Here is a 9,667-nt window from a genome sequence, read left to right on the forward strand (position 1 = left end):
ACATTTAGCTGGGAGTCAGGGAAACTGCCTGGTGATGGGAGTGAGTGAGCTCCCATCTGGGAGGGATACAAGTTCTGATGACATTGGCTGGGGTTTGGCTCTGTCACTGGCTGTGAGTTAGTTCTTGCTGGGTCGGGTATGACCCTCAGCACCGACGATGCTCTAGGCTCAGCCCTGCCCCATGGGTTCATGGTCCCCCGGAGAATGTGTGATGGGGCCGCTTGGGGGCAAGGCCAGCCAGCAGCCGCGAGAAGACGGTCATGCACCGTGCTCACCTGCACAGGGCCTACGAGGACGTGGCGGACGATGGCGGTGAGCTGATGGAGGAGCGGCCCCCCTTCCCAGCCACGACGGCGCCCCTGGCCCAGCCAGAACATGGCAGCCTGGGCAGCCTGGACCGGGCAGTGCGGCGCTCACCCTCGGTGGACAGTGCCCGCAAGGAGCCGCGCTGGCGGGACCCCGAGCTGCCCGAGGTGCTGGCCATGCTGCGGCACCCCGTGGACCCCGTGAAGGCCAACGCGGCCGCCTACCTGCAGCACCTGTGCTTTGAGAACGAGGGTGTCAAGCGCCGCGTGCGGCAGCTGCGGGGGCTGCCGCTGCTTGTGGCCCTGCTGGACCACCCGCGGGCGGAGGTGCGGCGCCGGGCCTGTGGGGCACTGCGGAACCTCTCGTATGGCAGGGATGCTGACAACAAGGCCGCCATCCGGGACTGCGGCGGAGTGCCTGCCCTGGTGCGCCTGCTGCGGGCTGCCCGGGACAGCGAGGTCCGCGAGCTCGTCACAGGTGAGGCGCCCGGCCGCCTGCATCGCGGTTCAGTCGGGAGTCAGGCTTAGGCACTGTGTCAGGTCTCTACCGCTGGACTTGGCCGCCACAGGTGGGGCTGGCACTGGCCCCCTCCCCGCCAGCTCCCATGTCCCCACCATGACTACTCTGGGTCCTGCCTCTCTGGCCCCCCCAGCAGGGCAGTGGTGGGGACCATGGCTGGTCAGGGTCATGTGATGATCCCCTCTTGGCATGGCCCCAGGAGCATAGTCCCACCTGCCTGGGTGGCTGGGAAGGGGTGGGGGAAAGAAGGCACATGCCAGCTCCAGGCTCCCTGCCAGCCCCTCCTATGTGTCCTGGCCTCTAGGGGGCTCCTTCCCCGCCCCGGGGAGCCCCCTCTCGGTGTGGCGTGTGCATCTCACCCGCACCAGAGCAGCACCCAGGGCCTCTTGTGGCTTTTGTCACTCCTGTCTTCCGGCGTGAGCTGGGGCCCGAAGAGGGCGGGGTGGGTCCTGAGCTGGTCCTGTGGGGACAGTGCCTGTGGTCAGCACTGGCGGGTCGATGGCACCCTGCAGGCACACTCTGGAACCTGTCGTCCTACGAACCCCTGAAGATGGTCATCATTGACCACGGCCTGCAGACGCTGACCCATGAGGTCATTGTGCCACACTCGGGCTGGGAGCCAGAGCCCAACGAAGACTCCAAGCCACGGGATGCTGAGTGGACGACTGTCTTCAAGAACACATCAGGCTGCTTGAGGTGTGCATGGGGCCTTGCTCAGGTGCCCCTCGAAGCCTCCCAGGGCTGTTCCCACCCAAGGAGGCAGGAGCCAGGCACCGGAGCCTGCATGCACACCTGGGGACAGCTGTCCTAGGAATAGCCACGTCCCTGTGTCCCAGATAACATGGAAGACAGCTAGCCACCCAGGCCTCGGCGTCAGAGCCAGGTTACAGTTTCTGCCCGAGTCCCGAGAATGTGCCTGATGGGGCTGTACTCACCCCCACAGGCAGCCTCTGGATGTCTGCCACCCTCCCATGTACCCCTGCTCCATCCCTGCCCAGCTTCGACCCATCCCTGTGACACCCAGGGAAGGGGAGCTAGGATCCTCCTCTCCAGTCTGCCTCAGAGGCCTCATCCCACCTCCTTGTGACCCCTGCCCTCCCCCCACCACCCTTGGAGGCCCTGCAGAGACCCCACAGGCAGTCCTGCGTCCCCTCGGTCCTGCCTGTCCATCAGGATATGCCCCCATGGCCCTCTGGGGTCCTTAGCACAGGGTGGAGCCCTGAACTGCACAGATTCAGGCGTCTGGATCCACTTCTGTCCCTTTGCAGTTCAGCTGAGAGTCAGGGGACCCCCCACCCCACACAGATGCCAGGCCAGGGCCCCCTCCTGGGGTCTCAGCAGTCAGGCCATTGCTGCTTCACCTTCACTGCTAGCCTCTTGTCATCTGCTAGCAGCCCTAACGGCATGGCACAGAGCACGTTCTGCAGATAAGATGAGACCCCGGAGCTGGAGCTGGGGTCACAGGGCTTGCTCTTGGCCACACAGGAATGTGAGCTCAGATGGTGCAGAGGCCCGGCGGCGACTCCGTGAGTGTGAGGGGCTGGTGGACGCACTCCTGCACGCCCTGCAGTCGGCCGTGGGCAGGAAGGACACGGACAACAAGGTAGGCAGGGAGGCCCTGGCAGGCCCCAGGCAGGGTCAGTATCGCAGCCTCCCATGAAGGGTCGGGGAACGGAGCAGGAGCCCTGGACTATCCAGGCGGCACAGGGGACGGGTGTGTGGTGCAGGGCAGCAGGTGTGCCCTGAAGCCCTGGACCAGGTCCCGCGTGTGGTAGGTGCTCCCCGCTCCTTCCTCAGCCCCTCCCTGGGTTTCGCCCGAGTGGGCCCCTAACCCAGGCCTCCCCATCCTACACCCGGTCCCTTCTGCACTCACGAGCTGTGGCACCTTCCCTGGGGGAGCGGTCAGTGTCCCGTGCCCCCCAGCGGTACCCTAGCCCCCTCTCCCTGCAGTCAGTGGAGAACTGCGTGTGCATCGTGCGGAACCTCTCCTACCACGTGCACAAGGAGGTGCCGGGGGCTGACAGGTACCAGGAGGCCGAGCCCAGGCCCCCGGGCAGTGCCATGGGTGCCCAGCGCCGGAGGAGGGAGGACGCCGGCTGCTTTGGTGGCAAGAAGGCCAAAGGTGTGTGGGTGGGACTGGGGTACTGCTCTAGGACCCCCGACCCTGCCAAGCCGAAGGCCCTCCACACCCACCGGTGACACATTCAGGGAGCCAAGGAGGGTGCCCAGGACCACCTGTGCAGTGGTCCCCCCTGGTGCCCGGACCCAGGCCCTCAGCTCCAGGAAGGGCTTGGGGGCCCAAGTTTGGAAGTGCCGAGGACAGCGCCGCCTCCTGGCATTGGCAGGACACCCGAGGACCCTGGGGAGCCCAGGGGGCAGCACCCCACCTGCCTCACGCCGTCCCTACATCGGGTGCAGCTGCCAGGGGTCTGTACACTGCCTTCACCTGCCCCACTGCGTTGGCCTTTTCTGATCCCCGTCCCACTTGTGGGCACTCAGCCCCCAAAAGTAATCGGGGTGAGAGTCCCCGTCCCTCTGCCCTACATTTCTTGGGAGGGAATGGGGGTGCTGCCCGCTCAGCCTCCTCTCCTCTCTCCTGTGCTTCCTCCGGCCGCCCAGAAGAGTGGTTCCATGAAGGTAAGTCCCTGTTTGTCCTGCTGTGCAGGCCTGGTGGGTGCAGTGGGCACCAGGGACCCCTCCCCGCCCCCATTGCTCAGGCAGCCATCTCCATGACAACTGCAGGACCTTTCATCCTTGGGAAGTTCCGATCCCAGATCCTTCTCTAGGCAGCCATCTCCATGGCAACTGTGTGGACATGACAACTGCAGGAATGTCAGCCTGGGGCTGGTTGGGAGGCCGAGGGGCTGTCCCTCTGTAACCTCAGAGCCAAGGGTGGATAGGGCCTGGCCATGTCCATTCCCAGGGGCACTGGGGAGCAGGGTCTGCCCCTCTGATGGGATGGGCCAGGTGTGGCTCAGATGGAGGGACCATGCAAATGCCCCAGGAGGCTGGGTAGGGCAGGCCCCTGATTGTCTGAACTCAGCTCTGCCTTCCAGGAAGGGGAAGGTTCCTCATCTGAGCGGGAGGGCGGCCGGGAGGTGGTGAGCTGGCTCTCACGGAGGTGTGCAGGCCGAGGCTGACGGGTGTTAGGTGGGGCTGCTGCAGGGGCCTGCGAGTGGGGGGTCTCCTGGCCAGCAGAGCCCAGGGCTGGGTCCTGGCCCCAGACAGGGGCCAGTTTCCCCATGAGTGGGATTCTTGGCTCCAGCCCCGCCTCACTGTGCAGCCAGGCAAGTCCTGTCCCTGCCAGCCCTTGGCTTCCCTGTCTGCACCTCCCTGCCCCAGCCTGGGCTCCTGGGCCCCTCAGTTCACACACATGGTGGGCCCAAGGAGCCCATCGGGAGGATCTGCAGTGTAGCTCCCAGCACCCGATGGAGGATGAGTCCTGGCAGCTCAGGCAGGGCTCGGACCTCCCTAGGCCTAACTGCCACCACTGCCCTTTGGGCAGAGCTGCCTGCCTGACTCAGAGCAGTGCTCTGTTCCCAGGCCTCTTGGTGCCCAGTCTTGGATGTGGGGGTGCTGTCCTCACCCCTCCTGACACATACTTGCACCCTGCAGGGTCCACCTTACCTCCCACTGCCCTTCTGTTCCAGGGAAGAGGGATGGTGAGATGGACCGGAACTTTGACACTCTGGACCTACCCAAGCGGACTGAGGCTGCCAAAGGTGAGCAGTGGGAGGTGGAATCCAGGCCGAGGCCTGTCCAGGAGTTAAGCTTTGTACCACCAAGCGGCTGAAGGGCCTTGGGGATCTCGTGGGGAAACTGAGGCCTACAGGTGTGGGGTTCCTCGGAGGACTGTGCAGTCCCTGGGCACCTGCTCAGGGCTCAGAATCAGGGTCTGTGCCACAGGTCATTTCAGGCAGGGTGTGGGCGCAGAGGCAGGGAGGAGCCAGGCACTTGCCAGGTCACATAGCACATGAGAGGCTGGCAGGGATTGGAGTGAGGCCTAGCTGGGCCGGGCCTCCTGTGCTAGCCGAGGAGCCCGGGTTCACTCCTAGGGATTTTGGAGCCCCGAGGTGCAGTCAGATCCAGTTGGGAGGCTGGGCAAGGTCACCCAGGTCATGTGGGGGAGCGGTTCAAGCTTCTCGCTCCCTGTGTCCATCGGAGCCCCACTCTGTGTGGCACTTCTCTGTGCACTGGGAATCCAGCCTGGGTGAGAGAGGTCTACCCTGCAAGCCCAGATGCCCAAGAGCAGGGTGCAGCAGCGCAGCCGTGGAGGTCTGGGGGGAAGCATCACAGGCAGAGGGACCAGCCCATGCAAATGCCCTGCAGGGGCAAGTGCTTGGAGCATTTGGGGGACAGGAGGCTGGAGTGGAGGGAGTATGGGACATGAGAACTGGAGAAGGGGTGATGACACGTGGGGCGTGCGGGGGAGGGGAGGAAATGTCCAGGGACACAGAAGCCTAAATGTGGGGGCAGACTTGGAAGGCTGCTCCGCCCTCCTCTCTGGAGCACTGTGGGGTGGCTCTGCTGCCAGGCTGGAGCCTCAATTGATGAGGAACGAGGAGTGGTTGAGTGGCTCTGACAGGGAGGGTGGGCCTTATATACGGGTGGGGGGGCTGTTGCTAGGGAGTCTGAGTCCTGTTGCTAGGGGAGCAGCTGTGGTTACTGCCTCCCTCCCCACCCCAGGCCTCCCGGAAGCTCCAGCATCAGGCAGGTCCCATTTCTTTGGCAGTGGAGTCAAGGAAGAATGACCTCGCCTAAACCCGCTGCTACCTCAGAGCTTGGGTTGATTGCCTTGTGAAGTGGGAAGGCTTTTTACTCTTCGGTGGCTAAGGGGTGAACATGTTGCTGCTAAACATTCCTGATGATGCCACAGCCATCCTGGGCCACAGCTCGCCCTTCCCTGGGAGGGCTGAGGAGGGGGTAGGGGGTGATGGGGCGGCCTGGGTGACTGTGGGCTGCGGGTGCTCCGTGCGCAGGCTTCGAGCTGCTGTACCAGCCCGAGGTAGTGCGTCTCTACCTGTCCCTCCTGACGGAGAGTCGGAACTTCAACACTCTGGAGGCCGCAGCCGGTGCCCTGCAGAACCTCAGTGCCGGCAACTGGGTGGTGAGAGGCCAAGCCTGGCAGGGAGGAGGCCGAGGGAATCCCAGGAGCATTCCCGGTGGAGATGCTGGGGGAGCTGCTGGGGGAGGGCTTTGTCAGGCGGGGGAGAAGAACAGTCCAGCCGGAGGAGCGGTCAGGGCTCAGGTAGGCGAGCGTCTGGTGTGTGCGGCGCGGCCAGCACTGAGCACACCTCACACCCCCGCCGCAGTGGGCCACGTACATCCGCGCCACAGTGCGCAAGGAGCGCGGGCTGCCGGTGCTGGTGGAGCTGCTGCAGTCGGAGACCGACAAGGTGGTGCGCGCCGTCGCCATCGCCCTGCGCAACCTCTCGCTGGACCGGCGCAACAAGGACCTCATCGGTGAGGGCGGGGACGGGGGTCTGGGGCCCGGGCCACCCGCTCCTCGCGGCCCCCCTCCTGCCGGCACCGGAGTGTCCTTACAGCCCCTGCCTGCAGGGAGCTACGCCATGGCCGAGCTCGTGCGAAATGTGCGCAGCGCGCAGGCACCTGCGCGGCCCGGGGCCTGTCTGGAGGAGGACACAGTGGTGGCCGTGCTCAACACCATCCATGAGATCGTGTCTGACAGCCTGGACAACGCGCGCTCGCTGCTGCAGGCCCGCGGCGTGCCTGCGCTGGTGGCACTTGGCGCCTCCAGGTGGGTGGGTGGGGCTTAGGTGGGCAGGAGGTGCCCCCAGGTGGGCGGGGCGGGGCCTAGGTGGGGCCAGAGCAGGGCCGTCTTGGCCAGACACTGACCCCAGCCCGGACCGCAGCCAATCGGTGCGCGAGGCGAAGGCCGCATCCCACGTGCTGCAGACGGTGTGGAGTTACAAGGAGCTGCGTGGTGCTCTGCAGAGGGACGGCTGGACCAAGGCGCGCTTCCAGGTTCGGCCCACCCGGCCCTTCTCTCTCACTTCGCCCAGGCTGGGTACCCCGTGGGAGCACCCCGACCCACCCCATCTGTTATGTGCCCTCCTCCCCCTAGTCGGGTTCTGCTAATGCCAAGGGCCCCAAGGCACCACCGAGTCCCGGAGGCTTGGACGATAGCACACTGCCGCTGGTGGACAAGAGCCTGGGTGAGTATGAGGCAGGGGTCCATCCTGAGGTTCAGGAGTGTCCTTCCACCCTGCTGAGGGGTAGAGGGAGGCCGACCTTCCTCCAGGAAGATGGCCCCCTCCCTTCCCCTCCCCAATCCTCTCCACCCGTGGTGTTCACCTTGGCACCAGGCTGAGGCCAGCCCTGGTCCCCTGCCACCGCTGCAACCAGCCAGCCACCCGCTCGTACCTTGCAGACGGTGAGAAACCAGGCAGCCGGGACATGATCCCCATGGAGGCACTTGGCCCAGGTGAGGGCAGGTGCAGGTACAGGCTGCTTATAGTCTGTGTGGGGAGGACCTTCCGAGGAGGTGTGGTTGGAAAAAAGATTTGGTTTAGGGGTGCTCAGGGGTGAGGGGTGGGGCAGCCAGGGAGGGGTCACTGCCCAGCCAGGGTGTCCTGTCTGGCAGCTGAGGGGGCAGCTGGAGGGTTCTGAGTTGCTGGTGGGGAACGGGAGAGGCTGCAAGGCCCACCGCACGGGAGGGGCCGTGAGAAGGCCTGGCTCAGAGCGGGCTAGGTGGGGGCCCTCTCCAGATGCATCCTGGGCTGAGAGGGAGATCCACGCCTGGTGCCTGCCTCAGAGTCCTCTCCTGCCTCCATCCCACAGATGGATACTCCGCCGTTGACCGGAGGGAGTGCAGGGCTCGAGGCAGTGAGCCTGCAGGGGAGGCCTCTGAGAAGGAATCGTTGAAAGTGAGTGGCTGTGGGCAGGTGTCCAGGGAGGTGGTGTGTCCGGGGGTCACCTGGAGAGGGGCCCAGGCAAGGTTTGGTCTGGGGCCTGGGGTGGGGCTCACCTGCAGGGCAGTTGGGCTAGGAGACCCGTTCGGGGTGTGGCCCTTCTGCCTCGGGAACCTCACGTCAGAGCCAGCCTGTGGGTGCAGGTGGTTAAAAACTCGCACCCACTGGGAGGGAGGGGGCCCGGGACAGAGGGCGCATCTGCACCCTCCTTTGCATGGTCTTGCCTCCAGGGCAGCCCCTGCCATCTGCTCTGTGCCAACCCTGCCTCTCCGAGCCCCGCTGGTTCAGCTCCCCCGGCCCTCAGGCCTCTCCTCGCGTGCACCCCGGCTCTCACCCTGCCCTGCTGACCAGCCCAGCCCCAACTCGCCAGCTCGGACTAACCTGCTCTGTTCTGCCTCTAACGCCCTCCTGCCCACCGCCCTGCAGCCCGACCCCGGCAGGAAGGTTCCTCCTCCCGGGCCCAGCAGACCCGCAGTCAGGCTGGTGGACGCCGTGGGGGACGCTAAGCCTCAGCCTGTTGACTCCTGGGTCTAGCTTGCATGCCTGGTACGTTCTTGTTCTCATCTGGTGTTCGTCCTCTGGGTGAGGCCTTCTCTCCATCCCGTCTGCCTGCCTGCCTGCTCCACTCTCCGCACGCTCCCCGCAGGGCCACCTCGAGCTCAGCAGGCCTGAAGGCCCAGCGGAGGGATGCCCAGGCTGGGGGCTGAGGGAGGGGCCCCCTGGCCTGCAGCCTGGCTCAGGCCCTGTGCCATCAGGGCCTGGAGGTCACGGGGTGAGAACAGGGGTGGTCCACACCTTCCAATGCCCCCAGCACAGGGCCCCCCGAGGACCACCCGAGGCTGCCGCCTTCACCCACGCGTCCATCGCCCTGCTACCAGGCCTGCTCAGCCTTCCCCTCTTCCTCCTCAGGGCCTGGGCCCAGCCGTTTGCTCTTAGGGTCGGATCTCGGAAGAAGGGACCTCGGGGAAAGGACCTCCAGGCGGCCTGCGCAGACCCCGCCGTGGAACTGGGAGCCCCTGGTGGCGGGGGTAGGCAGCTCCTCTTTCCCTGGAGCTGTGGGTTCTGGACACGCCTGCCCTCCCGCCCTCGCTCCCCGCTTCTAACTCCCAGGCGAGTTAGTTTACTGATATGGTGCTGTGTGCCAGTGGGAGCCCGGTGGGGCCCAGGGCCGGGCACCTGGCTTTGCTTTGGGGCTGGCGGGGCCCCTGAGGAGCTGGGTGGGGGTGGGCCTCTGGGGCCCCGCAGCCAGGCAGGGAGGGGGCTCAGTGAAGGGAGTCTGAACCCAAGGGTGGAGGGGCTTCCCTGGGCCCTGAGTGGGGGGCGACCCACAGAGAGGCTGTGGAGGGCCCCGCCCACCCCCGGATGCCTGGAGCACCTTCCCTGCTCGGCTCTGGCCCCTGAGTAGCGCCTCTGGGACTGACCTTTGGCAGCAGCAGTGGGGGACTGCTGTTCAGTGCCTGCTGTTTGTGACTTAAAAACAAGAAAAACACTAATGAAAACAATTAAAAACAAAACCAAAATAAGACTATGGGTAAACATCTAAATTTTTGTAAGAAAAATTAAAAATTAAAAAAAACAACAAAGGAACCTCCTGTCTTCCGAGGCTCAGCTCTCTCCGTGAGCTGCTCCCATCGTTTGCTGGGTGTCGGAGGTGGCCCTCGGTGTGTGTCTGCTGTGTCCAGCAGGGTTTCAGCTCCGAGTCCCCAGGGTTGTTTTCCCACATGCGTCCCCTTTCTACACACAAAGAGGAGTGGGCTTGATCCTGGGTGGTTAGCTGGGTCCTGAGGCCTGGGGTGGAGTCCTGGCCAGTGGCTGGTCTTGGGCACAGGTGGGCCTCAACCAGGAGGGGTGATCCTGGGGTCTAGGACCCCACCCTCTGCTGGGGCCCAAGGGAGCCTCCGAGGTGGCCA

General features: G+C 65.1%; 1 protein-coding gene across 8 annotated transcripts in view; it reads left to right on the forward strand.

Annotated features, from left to right (window-relative positions):
• ARVCF (ARVCF delta catenin family member) overlaps positions 1-9,280 on the forward strand; it is a 36,031-nt gene extending 26,751 nt beyond the window's left edge. For 3 of the 8 annotated variants that reach the window (XM_060120762.1, XM_060120756.1, XM_060120760.1), the window contains 15 exons: positions 284-783; positions 1,338-1,521; positions 2,311-2,428; positions 2,776-2,947; positions 3,445-3,462; positions 4,476-4,547; positions 5,805-5,932; positions 6,138-6,288; positions 6,385-6,583; positions 6,699-6,810; positions 6,911-7,001; positions 7,217-7,270; positions 7,627-7,712; positions 8,184-8,303; positions 8,667-9,280. In XM_060120762.1, coding sequence (XP_059976745.1) covers positions 284-783; positions 1,338-1,521; positions 2,311-2,428; positions 2,776-2,947; positions 3,445-3,462; positions 4,476-4,547; positions 5,805-5,932; positions 6,138-6,288; positions 6,385-6,583; positions 6,699-6,810; positions 6,911-7,001; positions 7,217-7,270; positions 7,627-7,712; positions 8,184-8,291 — 1,993 coding nt within the window. In that variant the 3' untranslated portion in view covers positions 8,292-8,303; positions 8,667-9,280. The remainder of the gene's footprint in view (positions 1-283; positions 784-1,337; positions 1,522-2,310; positions 2,429-2,775; positions 2,948-3,444; positions 3,463-4,475; positions 4,548-5,804; positions 5,933-6,137; positions 6,289-6,384; positions 6,584-6,698; positions 6,811-6,910; positions 7,002-7,216; positions 7,271-7,626; positions 7,713-8,183; positions 8,304-8,666) is intronic. The other 5 variants (XM_060120757.1, XM_060120761.1, XM_060120759.1 and 2 more) reach the window with 3 other exon arrangements.
• The last annotated feature ends 387 nt before the right edge of the window (positions 9,281-9,667 follow it).

This window comes from Lagenorhynchus albirostris, chromosome 14, assembly GCF_949774975.1.
Source record: "Lagenorhynchus albirostris chromosome 14, mLagAlb1.1, whole genome shotgun sequence".
In the NCBI taxonomy this organism is placed as follows: Eukaryota; Metazoa; Chordata; class Mammalia; order Artiodactyla; family Delphinidae; genus Lagenorhynchus; species Lagenorhynchus albirostris.